Source organism: Mandrillus leucophaeus, unplaced genomic scaffold, assembly GCF_000951045.1.
Source record: "Mandrillus leucophaeus isolate KB7577 unplaced genomic scaffold, Mleu.le_1.0 Scaffold300, whole genome shotgun sequence".
Taxonomy (NCBI): Eukaryota; Metazoa; Chordata; class Mammalia; order Primates; family Cercopithecidae; genus Mandrillus; species Mandrillus leucophaeus.
Window position 1 is genome coordinate 791,221 of NW_012103144.1, and position 14,007 is coordinate 805,227.

At 35.7% G+C, this 14,007-nt stretch overlaps 1 protein-coding gene across 2 annotated transcripts; it reads right to left on the bottom strand.

The window, feature by feature from the left end:
• Positions 1-1,465: 1,465 nt before the first annotated feature.
• Positions 1,466-2,777, bottom strand: LOC105544539 (60S ribosomal protein L3-like). Of its 2 annotated transcripts, XM_011987096.1 has the most exons (2): positions 2,373-2,776; positions 1,466-2,225 (listed from the first exon to the last, which is right to left on the bottom strand). In XM_011987096.1, exons 1-2 carry the CDS (start codon positions 2,754-2,756, stop codon positions 1,545-1,547), a joined length of 1,065 nt encoding a protein of 354 aa, XP_011842486.1. In that variant the 5' UTR covers positions 2,757-2,776; the 3' UTR covers positions 1,466-1,544. The 2 variants fall into 2 exon arrangements, with proteins under 2 accessions (XP_011842486.1, XP_011842485.1); XM_011987095.1 differs by having other exon boundaries at positions 1,474-2,777.
• Between the last annotated feature and the right edge of the window lie 11,230 nt (positions 2,778-14,007).

Here is a 14,007-nt window from a genome sequence, read left to right on the forward strand (position 1 = left end):
ACACAATTCAGCCTGTGACAGACACTCTGCAGGCAACCATATTTCCAAGTGGTCTAAAGAAGTGGCTTTGGAGTTGTATACAAATTACCTGGAGTCATGTATCTAGCCTGAACTTTTGTGGATCTAGAAAACGTTTTTCTTCCTCCCTATCAGTTGTGTGTGTGTGTTGGATGTGTGTGTCCCAGAGAAAGAGAAACTGTTAGAAAGGAGTGCTCTAAATAAGTTAGATTATTGGAATATTCTAACAGGACCCTGGTCTGCACAGGCATTAATAAGGGTGAGAGACTGGTGATATTTCTCCTCTCCTGTCCACTTCCCTTGGAGAATTACATCTTTGCCTGACAGTTTGGAACCTCTGAAAAGGTTCTGGGAGATGCCTGGCAAATGTAGCATTGATGATTGTCTAGCCTCAAGACTGACTACAGATATAATTCATTCTTAATATTGCTTCCTTTATGCCATTGTAAAGAGATAGAATTTAAGGCAAGAAGGGCTTTAAAATACTGTGATAAATTTCTTACAAAGTAGAGATTATCTTTAAGACTTCACTTATATCTAGAACTATTCTCTACTCACTGAAGAATTTCAGCAGTGTTGTCTCCCATCTTAGGGTTTCTAAACATTCCCATTTCCCTTGTATTACTGGGTTATTTTTACCTCAGTTTAAATGATGTAATTAAAAACAAAATACAAGAGGAGTCTGATAGAATAATATGTGGAACCACTCTTTTTCTTATTGAGTTTTCTGTCCATTGGGAAGACATATTGAATTGCTAATGTTTTCTTCTAGGACCTGTCGATATTTTCAGGTATTTTGTATCTTTCTTTGCAATTCTCAGTCACTTGAAGAAAATACCTACATTTTCATTTTCATTAAAGAGGAACAGAAGAGGCAGCAAATCAATCCAGACCCCTCAACCCCATCATGTGGGGCTAAATTTCATACTACAGTAAAGAGATAAGAATTGCAATACTTCATTAAATTTGATATAGCATGATTACTGAATTTATTTACTAGAAGCTTAAAACTGTCATACTTATGAAAATTTAGTTGCCTATATATTTCATGAATTTTTATATGACAAAAGAAACAAAAATATCTATAAGCCAAAGACTACATAAAACATTATACTTAGGGAAATTGATTGGAGAAGAAATCTATGTGTGATCTTGCTTTTCTCGCTAAACTAATGCATATAAGTGCAATTAACATGTCTCTATAGTAAGGACAATTTCACTTCTTCTGTAGTAATATTTTTCTAATAATGAATATAGGTACTATGAAGACATACAATATCCCAGTTATATCATTTATCTATTTATATACTTATCTGTTTACGCTAGTTTAGTGAATTCTACTCTACCTCAGCTACCTTAGCTATTGTAATGTGTGATTAGAAGCTACAGTGCATATTTCTGAGGGATTGGGGTGAACTCTTTAGAAAAGTTGTACTTCTGGATCAACTTCTTTTCTTTTTTTTTTTTTTTTCAGTGGAAAATAACTTTTATTGAGACCCCACCAGCTGCAAAATCTGCTCCTCGCATTAAGCTCCTTCTTCCTTTGCAATTCGGTCTTTCTTGAGTGGTCCCATGAGTGCTTTCTTCTCTTCCATGGTCTGGAAGCGGCCATGGCCAAACTTGGAGGTGGTGTCAATGAACTTAAGGTCAATCTTCTCCAGAGCCCGCCGCTTCGTCTGCACCAGCAAGGACTTGCGGAGGGTGAGCACCCGCTTCTTGGTTCCCACCACACAGCCTTTCAGCATGACAAAGTCATTGGTCACTTCGCCGTAGTGGACAAAGCCGCCTAGAGGGTTGATGCTCTTGTCAGACAGGTCATAGTCAGTGGAGGCATTGTTCTTGATCAGCTTGCCGTCCTTGATAAGGTAGCCCTGGCCAATCTTATAGATCTTCTTATTGATCTCAGTGCGGTGATGGTAGCCTTTCTGCCCAGCACGTGCCACAGAGAAGGCCACACGAGCAGGATGCCATGCCCCAATACAGGCCACCTTGCGCAGGCCTCGGTGGGTCTTGCGGGGCAGCTTCTTGGTGTGCCAACGACTGGTGACCCCTTTGTAGCCTTTGCCCTTGGTGACCCCGATGACGTCGATCATCTCATCCTGCCCAAACACTTGGTTCACAGGTACCTGCTGCTCGAGCCTCTCGCGGGCCCAGTCCAGCTTCTCCGCCACGGTGCCTCCGTTCACCTGGATCTCCATCAGGTGGGCCTTCTTCTGGCACAGAGGAAGCAGGCGCATCTGGGTGTGGGCAATGACACGGATGACTTGGCAGTACTTCTTCATGCTGCTGAAGTCCTTCTCCAGCTGCTTCTTGCCATCCTCATCCTGCCATTTCTTGCAGTACTTGGTAAAGGCCTTCTTCTTAGATTTATGCCAGTTCTTATAAAAACGCCTCTTGCATTCATCACTGATGTGCTCAGCGAAGACAGTCTTGAAGGTCCGGAGGCCTCGAGGGGTTCCCACGTAGCCCACAATGCCCACAACCACCATGGGTGGCGTCTCCACAATGGTTACAGCCTCCACCACCTCCTTCTTGTTCACCTTAGATCCTGGCCTATCAACTTCCCGCACAATGTGGGTCATGCCAGCCTTGTATCCCAGGAAGACTGTGAGGTGGACCGGCTTAGACGGATCATCTTTAGGGAAGCTCTTAACCTTCCCGCGATGCCTGCTGCTGCGCTTCCGAGGCAGGAAGCCAAGGGACCCATGTCTGGGAGCCGAGAACTTTCTGTGAGACATCACGCCATCAAATCCCGCCGGTAGAGCTGGATCAACTTCTTAAGGTAAGTGTGCTTGATGAAATAATTCAAGCTATAAAATGGGTGTGATAATTGCATATTGAAATTGTGGTATTAAGTAATTTTATTAATATATTAATAAAATATATAGGTACAACACACTAAGGGCTAGGCAATTGATGTAACCAAGGTTGTAGATTGTAACCAAGATTGTTTCAAGGACTCTTGCATGATAGCTGGAACAAGAAAGTAGAACATAACTGGTACAATGAGGAGCTTTGACTTATTGAGGTATGAAAAAGAAACAGTTAGATCATCCCAGTAGCTGTACTATCTGTGTGCTGCAGAATTCCTGTTTTACTCTGGAGGATGGCTCTCTTAACAACACCCCCAATCGGTCCTATGATTTTCAATCACTTTAGATTTTGTTAATACTGAAGACTCAGTTATGTTTATTCAGACTAGTGGTTAGTCATAATCGTTGTGCTGGCTCATTGTTGATGGCCCTACAGTAGCACATTTGACACCCGGGGAAGATAGTTTTATTTGCTTGTTTGCTTTATCATCTCTCTCTCCCATACAGCAAACTAAGCTCAGTAATAATCATAAAATAAAATAAACAATATTAATGGCCAGAAAATAAGTAAGATTTTCTATTTAACTTCATATATATAATCATGCCAGTAAAATTTTTAACTACAAAAAACTATAAAAGTGCAGAAAGGAAAAAACTAATGGTTTGATACTGTTCAATTACACTAATAAATCTTTTGAAAAAGGAGAAAAATCTTGTACCTAAATATTGGGTTGTCACAGCAAAGAATAATAAAATTACAGTTTCTGTTTCAAGACAGTTTTATAAATTTGTCAATGATTTTGTGACAGTTGTCTCTTTTTTGTGCACATACGTGTTCAATAGATAGTATACGTAGATTCAATCCATCTTATGCTTCATTAGTTAACACTTATTAATTTTAATTTTTAAAAAGCTTCATTTTCATTAAACAACAGATATTCCAATTATTAGGAAAAGTTTTAAACATAAGGATACATTTGACAGAGATTTGTAAAAATTTTATTCATAATAAATTTTTGAAATTTCAACATGTGCTTCCCCCCAGGATTAATTGTATTAGCTTTCAAATGTCTGTGCAATGGAAAAAAAAATTAAACACAGTTAAAATCCTCCAAACAGTCACACAGCATGGCAGAATTGAATTAACTCAAGTTGTATCTCTTTGTCTCTATGATCCTTGTGCTTTTAATTGTTTTAACTCAGAAATTCATTGTCCTTCATGGGTTGGACTTACAAACACCCAAAGTGAGCTTGAATTATGCTGAATTATTTGTATCCTTTTGCAAACTTACTCTGTAAAGAAACATATGTGACAGTCTTGTGTGTTGGAACACTTACTGTATAACTGAAAGTTTCTCCAAATTAACTCTGATATACATGCTATTTGTATTTAAGGATAAATAATAAAATGTTCTAATTTGAATATTACTCATATGTTATTCAAACTCAACTGTAATTGAAACAAATGTAAAATTAGAGCAAAAAGAAAAAAACCACTTGTTTTGTTGTATTTTGTTTTCAAGAAAGAGCATTGATCACTGATACTATTGAAGATGCTGAATATCTGTCTTGCCTGCACCCAGGGCAGTCCTCTTCCATGTGCTCTACTCTTAGCCCTACTGTTAGCAAACAATATTTTACAGGTCTTTCATATTTCTGATTGCTTATAAGTGGCGGCACTAACTGCCTTTGTCCTAGACTGTCTTTCCACAAATGTTTGTATTGAGAACAGTCTTGAAAGATACAGTGTCTTCCTCCAGATTAAAGATATAGTGTCTTCCTCCAGATAGTAAACATGTGCTTACTATCCAGTGTATTAAATATAGTCTCTTCCTCCACAGCAAAGGACAATCATAATATCAATTGAAAAAAAAATGGAAGTTCCCTAACTTTGGAGTTCTCTTCTGTAACACAACCCCCTGCATGGACAAGCATCACCCAGTCTTCTTCATATAACCCTGTGGAAATCTGGGCTCAGGAAACTAACATAGATGCTGATATTTTGGCTACTGCTATTGCTAAGAGTAATAAAGTTCTTTATTTCTGACCTGGGAGTCTCATGTCTTCTACCAGCATCCATGAAACTGTACCAGGCTAACATGCTACCTTGCAATTAGGGTAAAATCTCACTTCCCATATAACATGATTCTATTATACATATTTTGAAGATAAATTAACCTGTTAAAAGTACAAAGGAATGTAGATGACCTTTAAAAAATGAATAAGAGACTTTCGTGATTTCTTAGATGGATTATATGTAAAATGCTTTGGTCTTTAAATGTTACCTGCATGATGATTGGGTCATCTGTGTGTTGACACAGTGACAAGAAGCATGTCAGGACAAAAACCAGAGACATTCAAGAGTCATGCAAGAAACAAAGAATGAGCAAGTGTCAGATGTGTTCCACAAGAAGGTAGTGGCTTACTGGAAGGGATGCGGCTATGGTTTCATGTGAGTGGTTAAACAGGAAATGCCATAAGGAAGCTGAGTGAGAGGCAAAGGACAAAAGTCAAAAACGAATGATGGCAAAAGAAGGTAAAGTAGCTGAAGGCTGACTTAGAGGAGGTAGTGCTAGTGCAACCTGATGGCCTTTGTCGGGTCCCCAGTCTTTTAACTCTGTTAAAAATACACATGGGCAATTCCACATCTTAACTTGCCGTCTCAGATCTTAAATCTGCAGGCATAATATACATCTAACTTGCTTTCTATTTCCTTTCTTTATGTATTTTTTTTTTCATTTTGGAATACTCCCTTTCAAAATTGAACATTTAAAGAGAGAAATCAATTAAAATCAGTTCATTGCAGTTTCCTACCTTTGGAGATCGTTGTGGAAGGGTTTCGATTGTTTGCTTTCCTTTATTTTAATTTACTGTTCATGATCTCCATTACAACTCATTTAGAGACTCCTTTTCCCTGGTTACTGATCCCTTTAGAACTGATGGCTATTTCACAAGTACTAATATCATCATTATTATGCACTGTCATGTTCTTAGAGAGACAGAGTAGGAAATAGAAAATATCTACATCTTTTCCCTGTAGGAAACTCTAAATGGACCGTGACAGGGGCTAAAGAGACCATATTAATGTCACAGACTGTAGGGAATATATTATCTGCAGACTTTTATAGTCGTATAGATAGTATATTACATTAAAGATTAAAAATTGTACTTTAGACTAGAATTCTACTATAACTATTAAAGATGTAAAAATTTACATGAGACAGTTGAAAATGATTCCTTATTCCCTGGTTTTTAGAGTTAACTTAAAGCTGTAAGGGAAAGCTCTAGATTGAGAGACTAAGACAATCTGGGCATGCAATTCCATGTTTGTTGAGCACCTACTAGGTTCCAAGTTGGGAGTCAGTGCTATGGATCAGATCAGAGACCTATTAGGCAGCAGGACCTGCTCTTTAAAAACTATAATATTAATTTAAGAAACTAGGCATGAGTGTGAATTTCTTAAAGAATATTTCCAACATTTTAGAAAGGAAAAAAAACTTTAAATATTAATTCTAAATAAAAAATGTGAGTAATACTATCTCCTTTTCAAATGTTGATATATTTTTGTTCATTATTGGCGACAGAAATGTTGGTTTTAACCAGGCAAGCCTCTTGAATAAAACAATTTGTTTTATTTATTTTGTGCAATAAGCAACATTTTAGAGACAACTTACAGAAATGGCCAATGTTTCTCAGTACACGCTCTGAAAAAAAGCTCCAGATGAGGAATCTCATTAAAGAGGTAACTCACTGTCTTGAGACTGCACCTAATCACATCCTATCAGGCACGGTTTCAGATATGAAACTAGAGCATGTGAGTGGGAGTGAAATGAAACTTCCCTCCTTTGTGAGCAAGCGTCAGCACAAGTGAGCGATGCCAAATGCTTCTCAAGAGGTTCAGACCGGGTCCATGCCATGAGAGGCTCTGTAACCTCCTGCTTTTATCTCCGCCCCACCCCCACCCCCAACCTTTTTTCCAACTACCTTACACTATTTTCAGATATTTGCTTGCATTTTCTCCACCACCCACAGTTTATCAAGTTTATCAAAAAGGGGAAGATCAGCACTTTCTTATTATGGGAAAGGGAAAAATGATTGGATACAATGAAAATCTAAAAATTAATTCAATTTTTTAAATCATCAGATAAAAAATTATTGAAAAAAATTATGGAGGCTAAAAACAAAACAAATTTTAAAGAGTATATCTGAAGAATATTTACCACCCCTAACTTCTCTCTTTATTAGAAGTACTCAACTTTTACCAGTTGATATTTATGATGGATAGATTTGTAATTATCAAATGTGGAGCTATTTGTGCCATTTCCAAAGGAGTCAACATTGCTGTAGATACCTTAATCATGTTCATTTGCTGGTTATGTGCTAACCAAGGACAGAGGCTATGTTTTACTTCTAGTGACCATCAAAGAAGGAATGCAACAGAGTCTCCCGTAGACACTCAAAAGTGCTTGCTGAATGAACTAGTTTGCAGGTAAAGAAATAGGAAGGGAAGTTTATGAAGAGTTCTCCAAAAAGGTTTCTAAATGCATCTTTTTTGTTTTTAGGCGATCTTATACATGTTACATAATAATAATGCACTTACATATTTAACCGGAAATCTTTTCAGGACAGCAACTACACTTTTTTTTCACTTTTGGTAATTCCCCCAAGCCAGCACAGTGATAGAAGCATCACAGAGGGTCAACAAGTGTTTAATGTTTTATCTAATTACTTGTGGCTATTAATTTTTGCTGTGAGCAACAAGAGACCCTCCTCTTATGCAAAGTTAAAGAAAAAACACAAAGTCTTTACCAAGTGACATTTAAAAAGAAAAAAACCCTAAAAACTTGAATAAATGAAAGACATTATGTTTCTGATTTGAAGATATTCAAATTGGTTTGACTATCTTAATATTCAAACCAATTTCAATGTTGAATGCAGTTCAATAAGAATGCAAATGAGGAAATAGATGGATAGATAGATACATGACAGAGATATGAATATGTTTTGGAAACTTATAAGGTGATTTCAAGTTTATTCTGACAAAAATAGCCATTTTGGGGAAAAATTGTCACAAGTGGGAAATGTATTAACAGATATAAAAATAAAAAACCTCATTAATTAAAAACATGTGGTTCTGAGAGAAGATGTACAAGCTCAAAGAGATCAGACTAGATAGCTCAGAAATAGACAAGGCATATGTAGAAAATTAGTGTGTGATAAACACGGTATCATAAAATATTTGGGAGAAGAATTGTTTAGGAAACTATGCTAAATATGTGTATAGTTAAATGATCGCTTATCAGTGATACTACTTTATCAAAATGGATTATAGAGATATTAAAAGTTAATTAGAAGACATAAATCTATTAGGAAAAAGAAAGACAATATGAAAGGTTCTTTTACTGATCTTGAGATGGAAAATTAAATTCTACATATAAAAGAAATGCAAGAACACTCGAAGGAAATAATTTATATTTTCATTACAAGAAGTAAAGAATTCTGTGTTATTATTCCAATTCAGAGAAAAAGCAGGGTAAATCAGAAAACATGTATGTAACATGTACAGCAATTTTGTTGTCATTTATATATAAAGATTTCATGGAGAAAACTCACTAAATCTACCTATTAAGGTGAACAAAGGACATCATCGCAGAGAGTGCCAGCCGGCCAACACAATTTCTCTCTTTTTCTTCAGTAGTGACAGAAATGTAGTCTGGCACATGGCTAGACTCACTCCCAGCCTACCTCATGGCCACATATCTAAGTCATCTCCAGTAGAACAGAAACAGAAATGATGTTCCACTTCAAGGCCAGGGCTTTTCAGAGGGTCCACATACTGTACCTTCCCCTCTCTCCTTCTTTCCTATTCTTCCTGTGTGGTATGACCCAATCTCAATAATAAATCTTTAGGGGGTGGTAGAGCCTGGGTCTCTCAAACAGCTTGTGTCCACCTGCCAACTTAACACCTACTGGACAGGGTGATAAAGAAATCTTCTTTATTTCAGACTTTACTTGATATTAGCTCACCTTAATACACAATGCTTAAAAAAATGCAAATGACTGAAATATATTTATTTTCATTAAAAAACAAGAAAAATTAAAACACACACATACTTTTTGTCTACCAAATAATTATTGCAAACATGGAAACAACAAATGCAAAAAAGTTTATTTTTAGTAAAGTTTCAGGGAAACTACAATTCTAATATAATTACTGAGAATGCATACTGGTCCCAATTCTTCCAAAATAATTTATATATATACACACATATATGCAGATATATATATGCATGTGTATAAGCGTCTTAAATCACATATTTTAAGTTAACAATTTGTCTTTGATAAATTTATTCTAAGTAAACAGTAGTAATAAAGATATATGTGCAAAGATGTTTACTGCAGTGTTCCTTATAATGAAACATTTGGAAGGAAGTTAATACAAATAATAAGATGAATAACAGCAATTTAGCATATTCATATCATGGATTATTTAGACCCATTCAAATTGTGTTTAGGAAGTTTTTAAAATTACATTTAAATACTCATATCGTAATGGTTAGTATAAAAAAGCAGCGCATAAATGAAATACAGAATATGTTATCTAATATATGGAGGGAACATGAGAACTGTATATATTTATAAATATAGACAATTTAATTACACACACTCTTATATATTTGAAAGGATATATGACAAAATATTGTGTTTAAAACAAGTGATTTCTTTTTTATTTATACTTTAATTTCTAGGGTACATGTGCACAACAAGTGATTTCTATAATCTTCCCTTTACCTTTCCATAATTATTTCTTGAATTCTGCACAGTAAGTATGTATTAGTTTATAGCTAGAAAAGAAACAATTTTGAAAAGAGAAAACGGGCTGTCAAAAGACTAAGGTAGATTTGTGAAATTATATTTGTCAATATAGCAACCATTATAGCAATTGATTTAAAACTGCTGCTTTTTAGGGGACTGTGTTAGCTTTATTTAGTTTTGTTCTCTGTTTATAAAACATTTTATAGTTTTAGAGTTTCCAAGATATAGCATTTTCTACGGAGTATTATGAAGCTGACACTTCAGAAATCAAATACTTAAAAAACTTTTTATTAACATATACATACAGAAAAAAATGCACATATTTAAAATGTATAGTTTTATGAATTTTCACAATTGAGAGGACCCATATAACCCATACCTAGCAACACCATCAGCACCCAGAATACTTACGTTCCCTTGTAATCACTTACACCCAAGGTAACTGTCTAGACTAACTTTGTAAATGTATTGAAAGGAATGAAATCACATAGTATGTTTTATATTGTGTTTTGTTTCCATCACTCAACCTTACGGGTGTGCAATTTATCCATTTTGTAGCACATATATATTTTTTGTTTTGTTTTGTTTTTTGAGACGGAGTCTCGCTCTGTCGCCAGGCTGGAGTGCAGTGGTGCAATCTCAGGTCACTGCAACCTCCACCTCCCGGGTTCAAGCAATCCTCCTGCCCAGCCTCCCGAGTAGGTGGGACTACGGGCACGTGTCACCCCGCCCAGCTAATTCTTTTTGTATTTTTACTAGAGACAGGGTTTCACCATGTTGGCCAGGATGGTCTCCATCTCTTGACCTCGTGATCCTCCCACCTCAGCCTCCCGAAGTGCTGGGATTACAAGTGTGAGCCACTGCGCCTGGCTAGCATATATTTTTAGATTATCCATTCTCGTTGCTGGGTGGGATTCCATTGTGGAAGTACATTCCAATTTATTTGTATATTCTACTGTTGATAGGCATGTGAATAGTTCTGATTTTCAGCTGTTGTGAATAGAGCCTATAACATTACTATACATGTTTTCTAGTGAACATATGTATGCAATTTAGTTAAACGTGTATCTAAATATTATTGCTAGATAATAGGGCATGTATATGATCAGTTTTAGTAGATATTGCCAAACATTTTTCCAAAGTTGTTTAATCATTTATATTCTCATCAGCAGTGCATGAGTTTTAATTGCTCTACATGCTCACTAACACTTAGAAGTATCTATTTTTTTTTATTTTTATTTTTTTAGTCCTTTTGGTGGTGGTGATTGACATCTTAACAATATTAAGTCTTCCATTCAATTAATGTGGAATATTTCTCAATTTTATTCGTATCTTCTTTAAATTTTTCTCAATAATATATATTAGTTTAAAGTGAATACATATTAGTTTACAGAAGTACACTAAATTTTTCTTTAGATGTATTACTAATCATTGGATGTTATTTGACACCACTGTAGGTGGCATGTATTATTTTTTAAATTTTCTTTTCTATTTGTTTAAAGTGCTCTCTGGTGCTCTATCCTAAGAACTCTAGCTGCCTTGCTTTCCCCAGACTTCATCTCTGTCTTCCCAACCCAGGGAGTTCTCCCTACTTATCCTGCTTCTGCCTTCTTGTGTTATGGCCTAGACACTCTCTCAAAACACTACGCTGGGATAAGTTTATGTCTTGCCTCATTCAGTTCCTGTTCCTCACAGATCATAGCCCTTCATTTCCTGATGTTCAGTTTCTTGGAAACCATTTTTTTCCATATCTTTTATCGTGTGTGTTGGGGGGGGTGGGGTGTGATTGTTTCAGGCAGGAGTACAAATCTTGTTCTTTTTCCTCCATCCTGGCCAAAAAAAAAAAAAACCCAGAGTAAAGTCCAAAGCATTTATTTTATTATCATTTTAAAACAATATGGATATATTTTAGTACTTTTATATGCATGTCAAGTTTTACATACTTACAATTTTTAATGAAATTCTTAGGATCTATGGAGTCCCTATTTTGAAAAGTTAACACAGTTTGAACATAGGTTAGCATATTATAAGATTTTTTTCAATGCTCTCTTTTGAAACATTAGCAGAGGAAGCAATAGGGGAGCCATACAGAGACTGTGAAATAATAACTGGGGTTTCTGTCACTGGTAAATAGAGGTAGTAAATGGACCACTATTTGTTGCTTCAGTGATGATTAGGTTATACGGGAAGCCTGTAGAAGCAGAAAGATGACAGAGTTGTAGAGTTAGAAATGTAAGACCTAAAAGAGCCCTGGTCAATTTAAAAATATACAACAGAACGAGACCATTCTTTCCAAGTTTAGTGGAAAAAGCCTCACTAATTTAATGACTGTTTGGACATTTCAATGGCACTAATTCCCACTTAGGTTTTTGTACTCTTTTAGGATCCTTCCCTAAATTATGTATCTTTCAAAACACATCTACTTTGCTATCTTCTTGGGCTTACATCAGTCACAAAAGACTCTAGCTTCAATCTGTTCTTCAGGGAAGTTAATTTGGAAGTCACAATGATAAACTCTCCAGTCCACCCTATCCCCACCACTTACTGTTACTCGACATTATGTCAGTTTCATTCTCTTAGTCTCTTGAAGCATCTGAATTTGTGGCTCCTCTTACTTGTACCCAGCTGTATGTAAAGGGCTTTCACATGTGATGTTTAAGACAACAATACTAAGAGGCAGGAAATTGAAGTTTAAAAATTATACATTATACAGTCAAATGAAGATTTGAACATCAATCTCTCCTTATTTTAGCATCTAATTCCTTTTCACACAGTCATTTGATTCTCCCCTGTCCTGATGGTGATGGTGAGGACAGGGCACAAAAGGAGAGTCAAACATCCGAACCCACCTATATGAGGTGACAACTGCCTTTCACCTGAAGTTGAACACCTGCAATCTGGAAGAGGAGAGAGGCAAAGCAATTCTAACTGGCCTTGCAGACTCAAACCTAAAAGTGAAAGCAAGGTCATCATAACAAATTTAGATATCAACCCTAAGTCAAAACTCTGAAGAAAGGAGTATGTTTTATTCAGGCAATCCTGAGTTCTAGTCAGTCATAACTCTTGCACTTACTAGTGGTTCAACCTTGGGCAGGTAAGTACAGTTACTGAGCCCCAGTCTCCTACTCTGTAAGATGCAAGTAATAATACTCATACCAGTGGTGTGCTGGTAAATAATTAACGATTGACTCTTTCTGGAAAGTGTTTCCATATTTATACCTATTTAACTTTATTATAAATTTTTGATATAGATACTTTACAAATAATAAGATACGCAATATTATTTTTTTGCAAAGTGCATCTAACCATAGTAATTTCCATGTGATTTGCCATTTCTTTATAAATCCACTATCATTTTTATAATCCAACAACAGCATCACAATATCAGACTATGAATAAATGCTTGATTACTATCCAATTCAGCAAAGAAACTCTTCATGTCATTGACAAGTGAATGTAGTTCTGATGTGAATATTGGTTGATAGTTTTATTTATGTTAATGAGTAAGACAAAAATGAAACAGTGAAGACATGCTAGAATTTCACTCACTCATCAATGATGTGAATGAATTCTTTGTTGAATCTAATAATAGTTATCAAATACTGAAATAATGTTTTCTAAATTTTTTGTCCTATTCATGGTGTAATAGCTACTGACACATAGAAGCAAGAAATGGTCAGCTGTTTCCTGTTTTAAAGAAAAGTAGGCTAAGGTATATCAAGCTCTTTTTAGTATGGTTGATTTCTATGATATAAAGACTCTTGCCATGGCCAATTTGAAGCTCCCTATGCGATGTCACTAAACATGGATTTAGGAAGAGAAGTGCAGTAGCACACCATTGCATGTTTCCACTACATGTATACAAAGAGTATAAGGAGACTCAAGAGCATAATTTATATAAAATGTCCTAAAATAATTAGAAAGTATTGGTTTTAAAAATTTATTACCTGTGTTCTTAATGCAATTTATTTTTAATGTGAGTTTATATAATTTAATTTTTAATAAGGATAATGTTTATTAAGTAGCTCAAAAAGTTCTGAAAATATAACAATCAACTCTCACTAGCTGGTGTAAGCTGGCTCCATCACACTCTTACTTCACTACAGGACAGTTGAGATGCTTAGAAATTGCATAGCTAAAGTTCCTGATATATAGAAGCTGCTAAATATGTAGCTATAAGCTATACAATCCCCCCCACTCCCTACTAAGGAAGATAGGCTCACCAGAAATGTTTTTACTTTGTTGTTTTAAAAAAGGTATCATATTGTGGAAAGATCTCTAGGGTCAGGATTCAGTATTTACTATTACTAAGGTTTGCTATTCTAAGCCTGCTTCTCCAGTAAGTAAGGATAATGATTAT